Genomic DNA, 19426 nt, shown 5'->3' with positions numbered 1-19426 from the left:
GCAGTGGCTGCCACAGGCCCCTCCTGTACCCACAGCCAGGTCTCCTCCATCAGCCAGGGGCAGGGTTTGTGGATCACAGGACTCACCTGTGTGGCAGAGAGGGCGGGTGCTGTCCAGATCCGAGGCTAGGGGTCCTCCCCTGACCAAAGTGACAGACCCGAGGGGTTCAGGATCCCTGCGGCCAGCCCCGCTTCCTGTGACGTACTTGTTGGCAAGGACTCATCCCCTCCTTTTACACTAAAGGAGGAAAAGCTCACTCCCTCTTGTCACCTGGGTGCTGGGAGATTTTCTTGGTTTCTCAGCCTGACGGACATCTCCCTTCCATTTCTCTGCCAGTGGAGGACCAGTGCTTGGGGATGGAATGCAGCTCCTCAGGGACCTGCGTCAGCCCCTCTCACTGGTGCGACGGCATCCTGCACTGTCCCAGCGGCGAGGACGAGAACCGGTGCGGTGAGTGGCGGGGTCATGCCGGCCGCCTCGGGAGGGGACCGCTCTGCCCCACCACAGGGGCCACAGCAGGGCAGGCGTGACGGTGTCAGACCCGTGTCCCGAACGTCGAGCGTTCCACAACTGAGTCCCTTCCTGGAGGCCGAGCCTTGCGTCTAAGCCCGGTTTTCAGATGAGGAGACAGGCTCAGAGGGGGCGAGCGCCAGCCCTCCACCAGCATCGCACAGCATGGGGGAAGGGAGACCACAGCCCAGGGCCAGGCCAACGTGCCTGCCCCGGCTGCCACAGGAAGTCACTAAAACAGGCAAACTGTTTAAAACATAAAGCTGGGAGTGGGCTCTGCGTTTTCTAAACAAGCTGCCTTTCAAGTGATCTATGTCTGTTGTCATGGGGTGGGCACCTCTTCTGCCTTTATTATTTTCAATGAATTATTTCATGGGTGGTAAAGTGGTCACGCCAGGGAAAATGATGCTTGAGGACGAGGCTTGTGCCAATACCCACTGAGGGCCATACCCAGAGCCTAAAGCCTGCTGCGTCCTCTGGGAGCTGTTAACTCTGAATGCAGGTGATGCCAGACAAAGGCCGGGCTCTACCCCCCCTCTACCTTCCTTCTGCAGCCATCCTGGGGGAGGATGGATCTCCCGTACATCCCGTTTCCAGGTCAGGGCACCTGTGTGAGATGCAGTGTGGACTTGGCCGTGGCATCCTCAGGGTTGGGCGTTAGGCCGGAGCTCAGCCTCTGCTCCACCTGCATGGAGACGTGTCCACGCTGGTGTCTTGGCCTCTAAGCGCCGAGCTCCTGCAGTTCCTTCCCGGAGAGGGTTTGCACTTGGCAGTGACTCTCTCACTCTGTAAACTGTCGACAGAGTGCCTTGCCTTTATTTTGGTGATAATGTATTTGTCACCATTTTCTTAAGTAAAGTAGGGAGTTTTTGAGGTTGAGCAGACGTGGTTTAGCTATCAGGCGGAATGACCTTTGATGCTTTTCTACCTGTGCACGTGCATGTGTTGATAAACTCTAGCAAGACAAACTCATGTTACCTGGAGAGACTTTCTCTCTCTCTTCTTAATACTGAAGTTGTATTTATTTAAATACATTAAGAGTTTATGTACTCAAATAGATCATAATTCAGGAAGTCCCTAAGGGTATGCAGTGAAAAATCTCATCTCCCCCATTTCACTTACACTCTTGCACACTCACACATAACACACACACACACACACACACACACACTCGCATATTCACACATAATATATACTCACACGCTGTGAGATAATAGAGAATATGTATTGGTCTCTGCCCCCGATTCCCGGCACAGGGCTCCTGAAACTCTGGTGATTCCTAAGTGATAAGACCACCAAGAACATCTTTGGTTCTAGTATTGGGTCCTTGACCCCAGTTCCTGACACAGAGCTCTTAAAACCCTTGTCATTTCCTGGATGATAGGAGTGTCTTTTGTTCAAACGAGGTGACTCTGGGTGGGCTCCTGAATGGCTCCTGGATGGGGGCTGATCATGGCAAAGAACAAGCCACGGTTAGAAGCTTAGACTGTAGCTCCGCACCCCGTTGTCTTGCGAGGGGGAGAGGCTGAAAATGGAGTTAATGATCGAGCATGCCTACGTGATGGAGCCTCCATAAAATCCCTAAAGCGCAGGGTTGGGCAGCTTCCGGGTTGGTGACCCCATGAAGATTTGAAGGGACCAGCGCACCCAGAGAGGGCACGGAAGCTCCTGCCCCTCCCCACATACCTTGCCCTATGCTTCTCTTCCTCCGGATGTGCATCTGTGTCCTTTATCCTATCCTTTATAATGAACTGGTAAACAGTAAGTAAACGGTTTTCCTGAGTTCTGTGAGCTGCTCTAGCAAATTAACTGAACCTGAGGAGGGGGTCGTGGGAACCTCTGAGTTCTAGCTGGTCGGTCAGAAGTACAGGAGACAACCTGGACTTGGGGTTGGTATCTGAAGTGGGGGGGGGGTCAGTCTTGCGGGACTGAGCCCTCAACCTGTGGGATCTCACACTATCTCCAGGTAAAGAGTGTCAGAATTAAACTGTAGGATGCCCAGCTGGTGTCGTGGAGAATTGCTCGGTGTGGAGAAAACCCCCTACACATTTGGTGACCAGCCGTGTCAGGAGTGACACGTTCTGTGTGAGCAGTAAAGAAGACACACAGGAAACAAGGATGCGACAGACACACACACACACAGACACACACGCCTGTTCATCAGCCAATCATGTTTTTTCCTTAGGGGCAACTAATAAGAGTATCTTGCTTCTCCTTGCACAGAGTTTTTGTACGAAAAAGTAAACATGTGTTTGCATTGTTAATGTGCCCATTTCCCCGATGGTTACCGTCCAGCTGACTCCTCAGGACTTGATGACACATCCTGGAAGTCACTGTTCTGTTGGGACGTGAGCCTCCCCTTTCCCTCTGCTGCACTCGCAGTGTTCCTTTGCACGGAGTCCTGAGCAGTTTCACATGTGCAGAACGAGCAGAGTTCCCATTCCCCGCCTCCACCCCTGCCTTCACGTACAGTCGCCCCTGTTTGTAACATCTTGCACTGGGGTGGTACATGCATTGTAAGTGATAAGTCGATATTGATACATTATTATTGACTAAAGTCCTTAGTTTACATTAAAGTTTACCCGGTATTGCAGATAAATGTACAATGTATACATCTGGACAGTAGGTTTGGACAAATGTCTAACATGTATCCATCATTACAGTATCACACAGAGTAGTTTCACTGCCCTAAAAATCCTCTGAGCTCTACCTTTTTATCCCCTACTCCCCATCCCCGAGTAACCACTGATCTTCCTACTGTCTCCACGGTTTTGCCTTTCCCCAAGTGTCTTAGAATTGGAATCCTTCAGGATGGAGCCCTTTCAGATGCTTCTTTCACTGAATGATGTGCATTTAAGGTTCCTCCACGTCTCTTCGTGGCCTGATAGCTCATTTCTTTTTAGTGTTGAATCGTATTCCATTGTCTAGATGTCCTACAGTTTGCTTATCCACTCACATGGTGTGTGGAATCACTCATCACAGAAGCCGTAGGAAATGATCAGACCGAGGCTGGTCATTCCACAGCAGAATGAGCCCCAGATGCCAGGCCCTAAGCGACCACTAATCTACTTTCAGTCTCTATAGATTTCCTTCTCTAGACGTTTCACAGAAATGGGATCATACAGTGTGTGAGCCTTTGTGTCTGGCCTCTTTCACTCAGCAGAATGTCATGGGTGTTGTATTGTGTCAGTGTTTCATCCCCTTTCATGAACAAATAATACTCCATTATGTGATGGACCATATTTTGTGCATTCATCAGTAGATGGACATTTGGGTTGTTTCCACCTCTTGGCTCTTGTGGATAATGCTTTCACGAACATTGGTGTACAATGTTCGTTTCTGTCTGAATACCTGTTTTCAGCTCTTTAGGGCATATTTTGCGGGGAAAGGCTGGATTCTCGGCATCCCTCATGTGTAGCTGGTGCCTTGGGAAGAGGGAGCCCAGCCCTGCCTCTGGGTCCCAGGGCCTCTGTGTCCCAGGGAAGGTGGGGCTCATGTGGCGGACAGGACGATGGTTTGAGACTCACCAGAATCTCCCTTCCTGCAGTTCGTCTCTACGGACCCAACTTCATCCTTCAGGTGTACTCAGCTCAGAGGAAGTCCTGGCACCCCGTGTGCCAGGATGACTGGAGTGACAACTACGGGAGAGCAGCGTGCCAGGACATGGGCTACCCGTGAGTTCCGAGCCCCGTGGCCTCCGTGATGATGGTGACAGGCACAGAAACATAAGATCAGTGCTTCCCTCTGCCCCTCCCTGGAAGTGCCAACACAGGGGCACCACGAACCTTTGTCTCCTTTCCAAAGCTGCTCCGGGAAACCGGCAGGGGACTGTGGGCACCACGCTGCCCCATCCCCCTCCATGGCACCCCCCCAGGCCTGCCTCTGGGGCCTCCATCCGCTCCTGGTTACTCGAGGCTGTCCAGTGCTGTGGTCACCAGGGTCCAGGGTGCTGGCCGAGGGCCTTGGGTGGCTCATTTCCTAAGGAGCCCCCAGGCAGGGTCGAAGCCTTGACTCCACTCACCTCCTGGGTGGAGGCGAGAGGGGAGGGCTGCAGGGAAGGTCGGAGGGAATAGATCTGCATAACCTTCACTGCATGAGTGCAGAAGTTGCTGGAGGCCTTTGAACAGAAGAGAGCTGATCAACAGATTTATCCATTAGAGAATTCATTCCTCATGCAGCCACCAGAGGAGGTGGGAGAGGGGGGTGGGAGTGCCCCCTCCTCGGGATTCCAGCCAGGGACACGCCAGACCATCCTTGTCAACGCGTGGCAGCCGTCTGGCCTCCCAGGGGAAAGGCTGTGCAATTTCATTGCCACCGTCTCTTCCTTGGGGGTGTCACCGTGTGACTTCTGTGCAATTCTAGTGTGTTGCCTTTATGCCAGTTTTCAAAATGAATTACCGCTTGATAAGAAAGTTGGCATCTTAGCTAGTGAAATACTTCAAAATGCCAGCCCCCAATAGCAGCGTATGTCACTGTGAATGACGTAGTGAGGCCCCATCGTGGTTCAGGGTCTGTATTTTATCACTGGGAGCATTTTAACATGTGTAATTTTGTTACATTATATGTACTCACACATCCTTATTCTTACTGCTTCTTTATCCTAATCCAGATTAGATTAGAAACACAACTGATGGAGGACTTTTCCCTGACACTTCAGGCTTATCGGATGGAAAGATGGTTATAACGCAGCGTCACTTGACTGGAAGTTGTGTTTTTGTTTTCCCAAATGCTAAGGTGTTCCTCGTAACCAGAATGTCATATACTGATATAGCTATAACGTAGGATTTACGAATGCTCACAAAAAACCCCATTATTTTAAATAAGATTTTCTGTCTTCTTCAGGAATAGTTTTTTTTCTAGCCAAGGAATAGTGGATGACAGCGGGGCCACAAGCTTCATGAAGCTGAATGTCAGTGCCAACAATATCGATCTCTATAAAAAACTCTACCACAGGTATTTAATTTGGTGATTTCTTTTTTAAAATTTATTTCATTGAAGTATAGTTGATTTACAATGTTATGTTAATTTCTGCTGTATGGCAAACTGATTCAGTTATATATACATTCTTTTTCATATTCTTTTTCCATTATGGTTTATTACAGGATATTGAACATAGTTCCCTGTGCTATACAGTAGGTCCTTATTGCTTATCCATCCTATATATACTAGTTTGCATCTGCTAATCCCAAACTCCCAATCCATCCTTCCCCCACCTCCCTCCCCACTTGGCAATCACAGGTCTATTCTCTACGTCTGTGAGTTTGTTTCTTAGATAAGGTCATTTGTGTCATATTTTAGATTCCACATATAAGTGATATATGGTATTTGTCTTTCTCTTTCTGATTTACTTTGCTTAGTATGATAATCTCTGGGTCCATCCATGTTGCTGTAAATGGCATTATTTCATTCTTTATTATGGCTGAGTAATATTCCCTTGCATACATGTAACACATCTTCTTTATCCATTCCTCTGTCAATGGATATTTAGGTTGTTTCCATGTCTTGACTATTGTAAATAGTGCTGCAATGCACATTGGGGTGCATGTATGTTATCGAATTGTAGTTTTGTCCAGATATATGTCCAGGAGTGGGATTGCTGGATCATACGGTAACTCTATTTTTAGTATTTTAAGGAACCTCCATACTGTTCTCCATAGTGGCTGCACCAATTTACCTTCCCACCAACAGTGTAGGAGGGTTCCCTTATCTCCACACCCTCTCCAGCATTTGTTATTTGTAGACTTTTTGATGATGGCCTTTTTGACTGGTGTGAGGTGGTACCTCATTGTAGTTTTGATTTGCATTCCTCTAATAATTAGTGATGTTGAGCATCTTTTCACGTGCCTGTTGGCCATGGTGATTTCCTCTTTCCTTTCAAAAACTGTGTAATGGGAACGAGCACGAGACGTCAGGGAGAATCATTGTCCAGAGTTTGATTTCTCTGCTGCAGCTGTGGGTTTGTCTGAGTTTCTCATGGGGAGGAGGTTGGACTTTAAGTAGGACCCGTCCCTCTCAGCAGCTCTGGGTTTATTCTAGGGAAGTGGCTAAGGTCTATTTGCCGTCTTGTTTGTGCCCTCTGCCCTCTGCCCTCTGCCCTCCATGGTATTGGGTAACATGGCACAATTGAAATTCCTCTTTCCTGATTTTTTTCTCTCTCCGGACATTAGACATGTACCTTACTGTGTGTCAGGGTGTGTGTCTAGGAGTCCAAAAGAATGTCTCAGGGTCCCCACTGGGGTGATCAACTCATCCTGGTTTGCCCAGGACTCTGCCAGTTTCACACTGGAAATCCTGCTTCCCAAGAAGCCCCTCAGCCCCAGGCAGCAGGGGTGGTTGGTCCCCCAGCCCAGGCAATCGTGTCAGAGGATGCTGTGCAAGGGGTGGGCCTGGGAGCGAGCGGCTGGTCCAGTGCACCAATGTTTCCTCTACCTGGAGGCCCACTTGCAGCGCTGGGCGGGTCACAGTGCGTCTGGTGGGTGGAAATGAACCTGAGCTGGTCCCATGGCTGATGGCTTAACTGGTTAGGAGGGTGGGGGAGAGGGCTGGGCTTGAGCTACTCATTTTGTGTTGCATATGTTTAAAATGGTTGCAGTCTTCCTAGGATCATTTTTACTATCCGAATGTTCCTTAACGTGAAAGATACACAGTGTCCTTCTTGCTTAAGTCTTCCTCAGCTCCCAGGTCCCTATCTCCCATCCCCAGGTGGCCAGCCAGGCCGTCACCCCCCCTGCTGGCCAGGTGCCAGATGCTGCATTTAGGGGAGGTTGGACGGGTCACACTTCCCCTCCTCTCCTGGGAGGCTGGGAGCAGCTTTGCGTTCCTGGTGGCCAGGGGGGCTGACTCCTGCCTGGGGTGCCTGGTCTGGCTGTCCCCAGGAATGGGAGAGGGTGAGCCCAGGAGAAAGGGTGCACACGGCCAGGTGTGCGCATCAAAACAGCAGGCTGTGGTTTGCCCTCCCGAGAAGCTAAACACAGCTGCCTGGGCTCTTTGTAAATGCCCCCGACTGTCTCTTCATCGTCTTTGGTTACGTGGAATCAGGGCTGAGCAGGGGAGGGAAGGCTGCCACCTCTCGGTAACTCACAAGGTGGCTGCAGGGTTTGGAGGAAAGAAGAGAAGGTCATTGCCTGGCATGCGGTGGGAGAACTTCTCTCCTCTTTGCTTTCAGAAGTTGCTCTTTGATACCTGAGTCCTCGCAGGGTTTGTCTGAGTGGCTGCTTCGTGCCCTGATGCTGATGGCTGCACAGTGTGCAGAGGAAAATGCAGAGGAGAATGACCTCATGATCCTTAGAAAGCATCTTCTCTTAATGGGAACGTGTCTTCTCTTGGCATCCAATGCCCCCCAGCCAGAGACCACCAGGACATGCCTTGTCCTGGAACTGTGGGTGTCTCCATGGAACGGGGTGAGAAGGGACTTATTACAGGATGTGGGCTTGTGTTGAGTCATTTTGGGGAAGGTTCCAGGAAGCAGGGCTTTGCCCTGCATTGGATGCTGTCCGGAAGTGAGGGTGATTTCTGTAGTTGGTACCTTAATGGTTTTTTTTTTTTTTTTAGAAGGTGGGTGGCAGGCATGAAGCCAGGCTATGGCTGGGATTGGCAAAGAAGTGCGGCCACTCGTGTCAGCCAGCATAGGGGCCTGTTGGTCACTGTGTGGTTTGGACCAGGTTCATGGGATTGTGCGGTGGGCGTGCCTGCATCCTGCTCCATCATGTAACAGTGGTCTGGCCCCATGTTGATGCCCTGGGAACTGTTTATGTTCAAGAGAACATGGCCAGGTTCGAACATGTGGGTGTCAGGGCTGTTTCTCTTCTCCTCAGCATATTGGGGGAAAATTCAGTGTACAGTGGAACGCATTGGTTGTTTCTTTTTCATATGTAACCTGGAATGTCTGCCCCCCAAATGAGTAACTTTTCTTCTGTTCCCAGGCAAATGAGTGACTGTATAGTTTCCTGTGCAGTAAACGTAAAGCAGTTATAGGAACCTGGAAGTTTACGAACGTCTTCCTTACAAAATTAAAGGATGATTTTAAATCCCAAGGAAAAATAATAACAGCTGATATGATGTGTGCTTATCTTCACAACCACCCTATGAGTTGGTACTATATTAGCCCATTCTGCAGATGGGGAAACTGAGGCACAGAGAGGTTAGGAAGCTTGTCCAAGGTCACACAGCTTGGATATGAACCCTGCACTTTGACTCTGTGTCTGCTCTTTACTACTGTCCCCTATGTATATAGATTTACTTTCCTTATTCAAGTCTTCAACTGTGGACTCTTCTATGTCTGGGGAGGCAGAGAGGGAGAACAGTGGAAGAAAATATTTATTTCTAAGTATTTTGAGAATCAGGTGTCTCGTTTGTTAGAGTGACCAGAATTTTCCCCTCTTCTTTTGTAGTGATGTCTGTTCTTCAAAAACAGTGGTTTCTTTACGCTGCATAGGTAAGTGATTCTTGGTTTTCCTTTTTGTGTTTCTAAAATAGGAAACATTTGGTACTTATAGAAACGTATCTCCCTGTGTCTCTGGGGTATGTGGAGAGATGAGGTGGGGTAACAGGTCAGGACATGCCCAGCACTCGGCCCAAGGGGCTCCTTTCTTGAATCCTGATGCACTTGAGACGCCTTCAGCCTCAAGTCCAAGAAGCAGCTGTCCCATGAGGACGGGCAAGCTCAAGAAACTGACGGGACCTCACTCTAGGGCATCCCCGCGCTGGAGCTGGAGGCCTGTGGGTGTCCCCATCCCTGTGTTTGGATTATTTATAGTTTCCAAACCTCCTACTGGTATGCAGGACAGTGTCCGTGGGCTCCCTCCTCTGGGACAGCCCCACCCTCTTCCCATACGGGTCTCAGGCCTGAAGCTTGGCTTTTCAGTTTGAACAGGTGAAGCTAGCAGACGCCCCTAGGTGGACGCATGCCCCAGTGGTCCCGCTGGTACCTTCCCACCCAGGCTGGCTCAAGTTTCTTTAGGTACGGAGAAAGCATTGTGCCTGCCCTGCCTTCCCGCGCACGCTATGCCATCCACCTCCTGGCAGCTTGAGAGCAGCACACATGAGAAAAGCCTGCTTAGCTCTGTTCAGGAATCTTGGGGCCTCTGAGCATTCGAGGGGGTGCCAGGGCCTTTGTTATCCAGGCCCCACCCCCTGGGTGTACGGGAGACGCCAATGGAATCGCACGAGTGCCAAGGAGCAGGGGCACACAGTGCCAGCAGAAGTGGTGCTTCCGGGGGGGAGGGGGGGCTGGAGGGCTGTCCTCTCACCCCACCCCCCAACCCAAAGAGACCAGGACACATTCTCTGAAAGTCGGACCCCCAACAAACAGCAGCAAGAGGAGACAACAATCACCCGCCGGCCAGGCAGGACCCTCGGCCTGGCGGCCGTCTGGGCACTCGGTGTGACGGGCGTCAGGGGGCCGGGAGGGGGCGGCCCTGCTTCGCTCACTGGCCGGCTGCTCTGTGCTTGTCGCCCTCAGAGTGCGGGGTCTCGGGGAAGACGAGACGCCAGAGCCGGATCGTGGGCGGGTCGAGCGCTGCCCCGGGGGACTGGCCCTGGCAGGTCAGCCTGCACGTGCAGGGCACTCACGTCTGCGGAGGCTCCATCATCACCCCCGAGTGGATCGTGACCGCCGCCCACTGCGTGGAGGAGTAAGTCCCGAGGGGGCGGGTCCCGGGGTCGAGAGGCGGAGGCTCTGGGCCCTGCGGCCTTGAGTGAAGTCTCCGACTCCTTCGAGTTCCGGTTTCCTTGCGGGCAAGTGGGGATTCTAAGGGCGCCCAGGTCGTTGCCTCGCTGGGAAGGTCAAATGACTCGTGAAGCGCGTGGCCAAGCCCATGCCTTCAGCGTGTGTCCATTACTCGCGCAGGGATGCCGTGTGGGGCTGGGGTGACGCTGTGATCAGAACTCCTTCTAGGGGCTTCCCTGGTGGCGCAGTGGTTAAGGATCCGCCTGCCAAGGCAGGGAACACGGGTTCGAGCCCTGGTCCGGGAAGATCCCACATGCCGCGGAGCAATTGAGCCTGTGCTCCACAACTACTGAGCCTGCGCTCTAGAGCCCGCGAGCCACAACTACTGAGCCTGCGTGCTGCAACTACTGAAGCCTGCACGCCTAGAGCCCGTGCTCTGCAACAAGAGAAGCCACCGCAATGAGAAGCCCGTTCACCGCAACGAAGAGTAGCCCCCGCTCACCGCAACTAGAGAAAGCCCGTGCACAGCAACGAAGACCCAACACAGCCAAAAATAAAACAAATAAATTTATAAAAAAAAAAAAAAAAAAGAACTCTTTCTAGCCCACAGCCTTCTCAGCTCTGTCCCACCCTTCCTGAGGCCCCTGCCCTCTTGGGAGGCCTGGTCTCCCCTGGGTGCTCGTCCCCAGAGAGGGTGCACTCAGAGACACTCAGACCTCACGCTGCCATGCCGGAAGGTTCTCTCTGGTCCATTAAACACCCTGGGCCACAGCACTGCCCATACAGGTGGGGGGGAGGGGCAAGGGTAGCCATCACTTATAGTGTTAGCTTTTGTAGAAGATACTGTTGCCCCTCCTTTTTTTCTTAAACATGGAGGGTTTTTTTGGTTTGTTTGTTTTTTGGTCACATGGCTATTTTGAAAAAGCGTCACTCATCAGAGCTATTTTTCTTTAGAGTGAGGCTGGGCCTGGCTTGGCCATTCTCTGGCTGAGTGGCTTCAGACAGTTCCCTCGAGGTGTCTGACTGTAGCATCTGCACCTGTAAGACAGGTGTGCTGCTCCAAGGGCTGTTGTATGGTTGAAGAAAGCAGTGTTTATTGTCCAAGAGCGTTCCCTTCCTTCCATCCACCCTATTCCATGGGCTGTAGGATTTAGGATTTTCTTAGAAGGGAAACACCCAGATAAAGGTAATGCCTGGACGGCTATTAGACTCAGAGTCTATTCATCAGTACACACTTATTAAGCACCTACTGTGTGTCAGGAAATGCTCTAGCATGTAAAAGTCAGTAAGACCCAGCCACGCAGAAATGGGGTTTCAAACCTCAGGAAGGCACTTAGGCGCAGGAATAAGCGTTCTTGGAATTGCGAGGGTTTGCAGGCTGGCGCGGAAGCACGGGAGGAATAGGATTCACTGATGAGGTAAAGGAGGGGAGTGGGAGGCTGTGTGAGGTGGGGAGGGGGAAGGGCCTGAGACCACCTGGCCAGTCTTGTCCTGGGGCTTTTGACAGATCACGCCACCTTGGAGACCTTGGCTCCGGCGGATGACTTTTGAAGACCGTCAGATGAGCGTTTCATGTCTGTGGTTCTGACATGCTGAGTGGTGTTCATCTCTGTCTTCCAGACCTCTTAACAATCCCAAGATTTGGACGGCCTTTGCAGGAATTTTGAGACAATCTTTCATGTTCTATGGAAACGGATACCGAGTAGCAAAAGTGATTTCCCACCCAAATTACGATTCCCAGACCAAGAACAATGACATCGCTCTTATGAAGCTGCAGACGCCTCTGACTTTTAACGGTGCGTAGCTGTGTTCCTACAGCCCAGCGTATGTGCACAGTTTTGACCGCATCTTAAGGAGAGGGTGACTGGAAATAAAATGTGCCGTGATGACCAGAAGGAGGGAATTTGCACTGAGTTGTAGTGTGTGGAGCCAGGGGAGGGGTTGGCTGCTAGAAGAGGGCTCAGCAGAGGCCGAGTCACCCCAAAATGTGCCTTTGGCCACTGAGGGATGCATTCACTGTGGCACTTTTCCCTCCTCGGCACGGTGACGACTTAATCAGCACACATGAACGTCTAGAAAAGTTGTTTCATAGTCAGCATCTGGTGGGTCAGACTTCACTCGGTGCTGGTTTGCAATTGCACCTGCTGTGAGTTTAATTATAAATTGCTAATCATTTACCTTCATCCTTATCAATTTAGTCTGATGCAGCCCTACCACGTCCAGTGTCAACTATTTGCATCACAGGACTGTTGATCTTCAATCTTCCAAAACCCTCACTTCCAGAGGGGGACGTCTTGCCTGTTAGAAGGAGGGTCCTGGCAGGGACAGGAAAGGGGATGCCAGGACACACTGGAATCCAGAAGTCTCCTTGGGCAGGAGGCTGGTGGTCCCAGGCCCAGGGAAGATCCAGGCAGACACTGTCGCCCGAGGCCTTCAGTTAGACCGGAACCGCTCACGTTGTTTTCCCTTCTTGAAACAGACAGAGTGAAAGCAGTGTGTCTGCCCAACCCCGGCATGATGCTGGAACCGACACAGTCCTGCTGGATTTCCGGGTGGGGGTCCACCTACGAGAAAGGTGAGGCTCCCAGCAGGGGATCTGCGGGTCTCAGGAGCAGAGCACTGGGTCCTGAAGCGGGAGGTCTAGGTTTTGATCCTGGTTCCACCACTAAATGATTGGACGACTTTGGGCAGTTCACCCAGTCTTTTTGCCTGTTTCCGCACGCGCTAGATGGAAAATCCTAGCTGCCCTACCTACCCCATGCCCTTATTAAGACCAAATGGAACAGTGTGCGGAAACTGCTTTTTGAAGGGTGAAGGCCACCTAAATGTGAGGGGCACACGGCCCGCTATGTTTGTATCCCATGGTCGCTAACAGGCCGCCCGGAAGTCTGCCTGCCTTTGATGGCCGAGTGATAACGGACTCCGTGAGGATGGGCTTGTGTGACTGGCAATGCCAGCTGCAGGCGTCAGAGGCTCTGTCCTCCTGCCCTGACACCACAGACAGGGAAGAGGCACTAGACCCTCCTGACGCAGGCTGGCCCAGCTGCCTTCAGTTATAATTTGCTTTCATCTCAGATAACGTTTTTCAAATGAAGGGATCCTTGCTGTTGAATTCTTATGGAGCATTGGATGGGCTTAGTCGTACATTTATATATTGTTTACATCCTTCCAAAAGTGTTTAGGGCACACCTACAAGGGATCCTTTAAAGCACGGTGAATAGCTCAAGGGCGGGGTGGTTTGGGGGGGTAGGGGAGGATGGTGGTGGCGCTGGGTGTCCTGGCATCTGGTCTAAAGAAAGCTCCTGGGTTGAGCCTTCCAATTGTGAGCAAGGTTTCCCAGCATCCAAGACAAGAGGGAAAGTCAGCCACGATTTGTGGAGCACCTACCAAGAGCTGGGAATGCAGCAGTGAACAAAATGAGACAAAAATCTCTGCCCGCAGGAACTTCACATTCTCCTATGGATGTGTGGGGGCAGGATGTGCTCAGACAGGAAATGAATAACTGAACTAGGTGCTTTCGAACAGCGGAGGTTTGCGACAGCGAGCGGTGGTCAGGGAAGGCTTCTCGGAAGAGAGGACACCTGAGCCAAGATCTGCATGACGAGAGTGCCTTAGGAACAGAAGGGCCAGTGTGGCCAGGGCACGATGAGCCAGGGTGAGGGGGCAGGCTGGGGCCAGCTCGCATAGGGCCTTCTAGGCTATGATGAGGATACTGGAGTGACTTGATCTGACAGCTGCGTAGGGAGTCACGGAAGGGTTAGGGGTGAGGGCAGACAGAACAGCATGGTGAGGGGACCAGTGCTGTGTCCTCCGAGACAAGAAGGCGGCTCAGACCAGGGTGGGTGGTGTGGGAGCACGTTTGGGACAGAGCCACCGGATCTGCTGATGGATGGCGTGTCAGCAGGGAGAGGGTGAGGAGTCACGGGAAGGCGGCTTCCGGCTGTGACCTGAGCCCCCCGGTGGGTGGTGGGACCATTTCCCGAGTCCGGAGGACGGGGTGGTGTGGCTTTGGGTGGAGGAGCCCTCTAGGAGAGGTACTGCTTCAGCACGCACGGTAAGCCCACGGAGCCCAGAAGACATCCAGGTAGCAACTGGGGGACAGAGAGCGCAAGTCCCAGCGAGCGTCTAGGAAGTTTCCGCCTGCCGGGAGCCGAGGGCGGGTGGTCAGAGTGGAGGATCGTGTGGGGTTGAGGACGGCCAGGTGTTTGAGGTGGAGACACAGGGCCCCTCGGGTGGCCCTGGGAACGGTCCAGAGAAGAGGGAGCAATGGAGGAGGAAAACTGATCCCAGGGAACCAAGTGGCGGGGTGACGGGAGAGCATGACTCTAGGACACAGGTGGGGCTCCCCAGCCCCAGAGGCGGGCAGTCTGCCCCCAAAACCAAATCTGGAGCCGCTTTAAACACAGGCCCCAGCAGCTGGAAGATACCCCGGTGCCCCAGGAGCCAGTATGGGAGGAGGGACGTGGGGGGTCTCTCCATGCCCCCGGGAGGGAGTCCAGGCTCCCTGGGAAAGCCAGGCCGTCCTCTGTGGCAGGGAAAACCTCGGATGGGCTGAACGCGGCGATGGTGCAGCTCATCGAGCCCTGGCGGTGCGACAGCAAGCAAGTGTACGGCGATCTCATCACGCCGGCCATGATCTGCGCGGGGTACCTGCAGGGAACCGTCGACTCCTGCCAGGTGATGACCAGCTTGTGTTCGGCCTCTGGGCCTTGCGTAGCTCCCACGGGGCCCGTGAGGAGCGCCTTCTCCCCGACCTGGGGCCCGGGGGGTGGCCGTGGGAAGTGACGGCCATGGACGGTGCGAAAGCCCTGGTACCGCCAACAATGCACGCCGCTGCTTCCTCCGGAAGGCGCTGTGTGGTCCAAGTGTCAGTGCCACAGAAATAAGTATTTTGACTATTTAAAAGTATGGACAGCCATTTATTTGGTAACTATTAACTGATGCAGACTAAAATCCGTCGCTGGTACAGTCTCTTTGGGGGATTATATTACTATCACCTCGTTGGAGGAGACCTGCAGACCCTCCCATTACCCCCACCTCCTTGCCCTCTGTGATGTACGGCTTGTGGTTTCACTTCTGCTCTGCAACCTGCTGTGTCCCCCAGGGTGACAGCGGAGGCCCTCTGGTCACTCTGAAGAGCAGCGTCTGGTGGCTGATCGGGGACACGAGCTGGGGGTCTGGCTGTGCTAAGGCTTACCGACCAGGAGTGTACGGAAACGTGACCGTGTTTACAGACTGGATTTATCAACAAATGAGGGTAACTTTCCCGTCCTCCTGAGTGGGTTCTCTGACTCGCTGTGTCAAAGCCTAGGAGGTGCGGTCCCCGTGCCAGGTGGCATCCCCTCCCCCACTGTCCAGGGCCCACCACTGGTGTTTGGATGAAAACGTCTGGGGTTCAGCTTTGCAGGGTCCGGAGCTGACTGTGATGGGCTTCCTTGTGCTCTGCTGACCATGCTTAGTTCTGGCTCAGGTGGTTCTGTTTACCCACCCAGGCGTCACTGAATCAAACTTCTGGTGATGGGCAGAGAGCAGGGAGAGGCAGGTCAGCCAGCCGTGACTCTGCCCTGTCCTTTTCTGGGCTATCGAGTACGCCCTGGGGCAGGGGAGCAGCTGGGGTTCTCCGGTACAAGGAGAGGTGGTGAGGAGGGGAAAGATCGCAGGGGCTCCCGGGGACCCTGCCACCTCAGGCTCCTGGTCTGGCCTGCAATGCATAACGGAGCCCAGCCCTTGGGCTCTGCCTGGTTCCTGGGTGAGGACCAGGTGTCTGTCCATCGCACGGGCCTCGGGACTGGCAGAACTCCCAGATTTCGGCTCCTGCTAGGGGTAGGCTCCTGGTGGAAGAAAAAGTTCTATTCTGTCCCCTCTCAAGTCTGCAAAGGTACCCAGGTGCAGAACCAGAGGGCATTGCCCAATAAGGTCCAGCCTGCATCTCCCGAGAGTGAAACCGTAGGACCTAACACCTTCAAGTGGCCATGGGGCCCATCCAGTCCCCACCCCACAAAGGGCCGAGTGCTGGAAATAGATGACCCCCTCTGACCCGCGGCGGGCTATGTGGTGGAGGGAAGCTGGGGGGCTGCGGTGGGGCTGGGAGGAGAAGGCAGCCCGGACCCCTTGAGGGAGGTGAGCCAGGCCAAGGGGAGACTGTCCCTCCAGGATGAGAGAGCAAACAGGCAAGGTGTGTTAAGGTACTGCCGGTGGCTCAGCACGGCCAGAGCGGGGAGCGAGAGGGCTGGGTAGCAGCAGAGAAAGTGGGGTAGAAAGCAGGACTAATTAGACACTTGATGTCTTTCAGTGGCTAAGGTCACGCTCGGTTTGCCCAGAGAGGCCTGTGTCCCAGCTGTGCTGAATGATTGGATCCCTACACACCCCGTTCCCCCTTATGCCTCAGGGCCTTTGCACATGCTGTCCTCCACTGTCAGCCTAACCCCTTGACCTTCATGCTGTAGAAAAACAATATCCCTTTGTCTTATTAAGCTTACTCATTGCTGTATAAGGGCCTCACGTTCATTTAGGGGAAAAAATAATTTTCTACCTTTGTTTGTCTCAAGAAAATAACATCGTTTCTTTTTCCTTTTTGAACAGGCAAACAGCTAATCCATACAGCCTGGGTCCTTGACACCATTCCACAAGAAAATGAAGGGGCTGATTTTTAATCGCCGTGCATAATTATTTTTAGAAATGACTCCCAGGTCCTTTTGTTTTTATTAAATAGTGAACCTATCTGCCTTTGGCACGCTCCACAGTTCTCTGCAGGCCACGTGGCCTCCCCCACCCTGGGCCCACGCTCCCGGGCCCCTCGTCCGACAGGGGAGGCCCAGCTGGGTGTGGGCACGCAGGGTCAGTGCAGAGAAGAGGGAAAGGGTCTGTCCCACGGGGACCTCCCTTCCAAGCCCCACTCCAGGGGCCCCTCTTGGATGCACATGGGGCTGCTGACTTCTCAGCTGTTGGACGGCTTGAGATGGGAAGGGAGGAAGCCAGGTAGAACCTGCAGGGGCCACCTTCTGGGGCCATAGCCAGTGAGGGCCACTTGGGGTAGCCCCAGGGCCTGTCTCCCCATGAGGGATTTTGCTGATCATTTTTTAGTGCCTTCTTAGCAGCCCTGGAAGGTGGCTGGAAATAAAGGGACCAGCCCTTCATGGGTGATGACTTGATAGCCACTTGTCAGGGCACTGAAACCATTTTTCCTTCTTGTTGGGGGGGGGGCGGTGGTGAGGGTGTAGACGGAGCCCTCAGAGCAGATGTGTTCAGTGCTGAGCACTGCCGGGGCAGGGGGCCCCTGCCTGTTGGGTGGGGCTCTGTCCAGGGAGACCAGCCTTACCCCATGTCTCCATCCTGTCCCTCTCCCCGGAGACTGTGCTACGCCCCACCCCCTACTGTGGTCCCCACCCCGAGTGGGGTGCCTGCTGACCCTCTTAAGTCCTGCTAATCACATGGAAATTGAGGTGACCCAGGGCAATCAGGGATGCTGATTAAAGATACACTGTTTCCTGTAAAGTTTCTACATGTTACTACCTCAGTGCTCATGGAATCTGAGCCGTGATCCTCTAAGTAGCTCTACACTTGGCTCTCTGAAACTACTGTTGTCTTTGCCTGTGTGAACAGCAGCGGACTTGAGCTGCTTTTACAAAGTGCCTGGCTCCGAATTTAATGCTCTGTAAATGACACGCTAAAGCACAGCATCTGTGCTTGTGACAAAGGAGAGAGAGGAGTGTGTTGGACTCCCTGTGGCCCCTTCCAGCCCCTAAAGTTTCCCTGGAGGGAAGGTCACGTTTCAGTTGCCAAGTGTGAAGCATAAACGCAGGGCCGTGAGGTTCTGCCCCTCCTCAGACACACTGGTGTTTCCAAGAACAAACTGAGTGATTCTGTGCTAGGACTTAACCTTGGAACGGAAGGCTGTACGATCCACTCGCAGGATGCTCGGGCAGCAGCAACCGCAGGGACCATCCTCACGTGCCTGCTCCCCGAGGCGGATTTTAAAAAGCATTGTCATGGTGAGAAGGCGTTCCTTCTTTAGTGCTTCTCTTAATTTATGTGACCGCTGTTTGTCTTCTGTTTTGTATCTTTTTTAAACTGTAAAATTCAAGTGTGAAAAATTGTACAAATAAATTATGCATTCTTTTTCCAAACGTGTGTTGAGGCTCTGGCGATGTGTGGCCACCGCGAGCCAATCTGCGTTACCTTGTAGGGCCGGGATGTTGGAGCAGCTGCTGCGTGGTGGGGCGGGTCTGAGGCGGGGGTGGGAGGGGGGTCTGAGGCCGGGGGGAGGGGGTGGGTCTGAGGTGGGGTGGGGGGGAGGGGGGGGGTCTGAGGTGGGGGGGGAGGGGGCGGGTCTGAGGCCCGGGGGGAGGGGGTGGGTGCTGGGCGGATGTGGTCTTCTGGTCGCCCTGCCAGCCCCCCGGCCTGTCCTGTAGGAGGGGACCCCTGGTGAGCTCCTGAGTGGGCATCGCCTGTACCTCCCACTTCTCCCAGATTCAGACCCCGAGACCCAACTCTCTTCTAGAACTCTCTGCCCAGTGTCCCAAGAGTTTTCAGAACCTGCCTTCCCAAACATGAGTCTAGCATCTCTTCCCCTAAAGCTGTCTTCCTAAAATCCCCGTGAGCTTACGGTGGCAGAGCTGCTTCCTTAACTAGCAAGCATCTCCGTCCCTGGCGTTGTGACCACAAGTGGGAGAGAGAGATTGGGTAAATGTTTTCCTGCCTGGAACAAGAACCCATCCTCATTCTTCAAATTCTCCAAATCCAGCAGGTCCCAAAAGGTAACAGGTGACTGGAGAAAATGGCCATTGTCTTCATCATGTCAATTTGTGTTAAAATTATGGAAAAACTTGTAATTAAAAAAGAAAAGCACATGTTTTTGTTAGATAACGTTCAAAAATACAGTTGATTCTTGTTACTCGTGGCAATTATGTTGTACAAAGTCATCGCGAACCCTGAATTAGTGAATATTGAATCATGGCTCCTAAGGGACAAATAGGGGCAGGTGCCTGCCAGCCACTGGTCTTTGTCAACCCATCACCACATAACCTTGTTCAGTACGTGTTTGTTTAAAGACACCTTATGGGTATATATTGTTGGTTCGTTAACATTGAACTTATGGCCAACAGCCCTAAAACTCACTCCTGAAGGACGCTTCTCCATAGGGCACAGCCCAGCCTTCCTGCACTTAGCACACTAGACAGCTCTTTCCCACTCTGCTTGGGGCCATTTCAAAAGTACGAAAATGCTAAAAAAAACACTGCACTGAATAGA

General features: G+C 52.8%; 1 protein-coding gene across 3 annotated transcripts in view; it reads left to right on the top strand.

Moving 5' to 3' along the window:
* The window catches only part of TMPRSS2 (transmembrane serine protease 2), a 33994-nt gene extending 15691 nt beyond the window's left edge, over window positions 1-18303 (top strand). For all 3 annotated transcript variants that reach the window (XM_068547111.1, XM_068547112.1, XM_068547113.1), the window contains exons 5-14: window positions 337-450; window positions 4058-4184; window positions 5353-5463; window positions 8901-8944; window positions 9971-10142; window positions 11798-11973; window positions 12657-12752; window positions 14712-14854; window positions 15282-15434; window positions 16760-18303. In XM_068547111.1, the coding sequence (XP_068403212.1) occupies window positions 337-450; window positions 4058-4184; window positions 5353-5463; window positions 8901-8944; window positions 9971-10142; window positions 11798-11973; window positions 12657-12752; window positions 14712-14854; window positions 15282-15434; window positions 16760-16771 (1148 nt within the window). In that variant the 3' untranslated portion in view covers window positions 16772-18303. The remainder of the gene's footprint in view (window positions 1-336; window positions 451-4057; window positions 4185-5352; window positions 5464-8900; window positions 8945-9970; window positions 10143-11797; window positions 11974-12656; window positions 12753-14711; window positions 14855-15281; window positions 15435-16759) is intronic.
* Window positions 18304-19426: the final 1123 nt, after the last annotated feature.

The sequence above is a fragment of the Eschrichtius robustus genome, chromosome 6, assembly GCF_028021215.1.
Source record: "Eschrichtius robustus isolate mEscRob2 chromosome 6, mEscRob2.pri, whole genome shotgun sequence".
Taxonomy (NCBI): domain Eukaryota; kingdom Metazoa; phylum Chordata; class Mammalia; order Artiodactyla; family Eschrichtiidae; genus Eschrichtius; species Eschrichtius robustus.
This window is presented reverse-complemented; position numbering and strand designations above follow the sequence as displayed.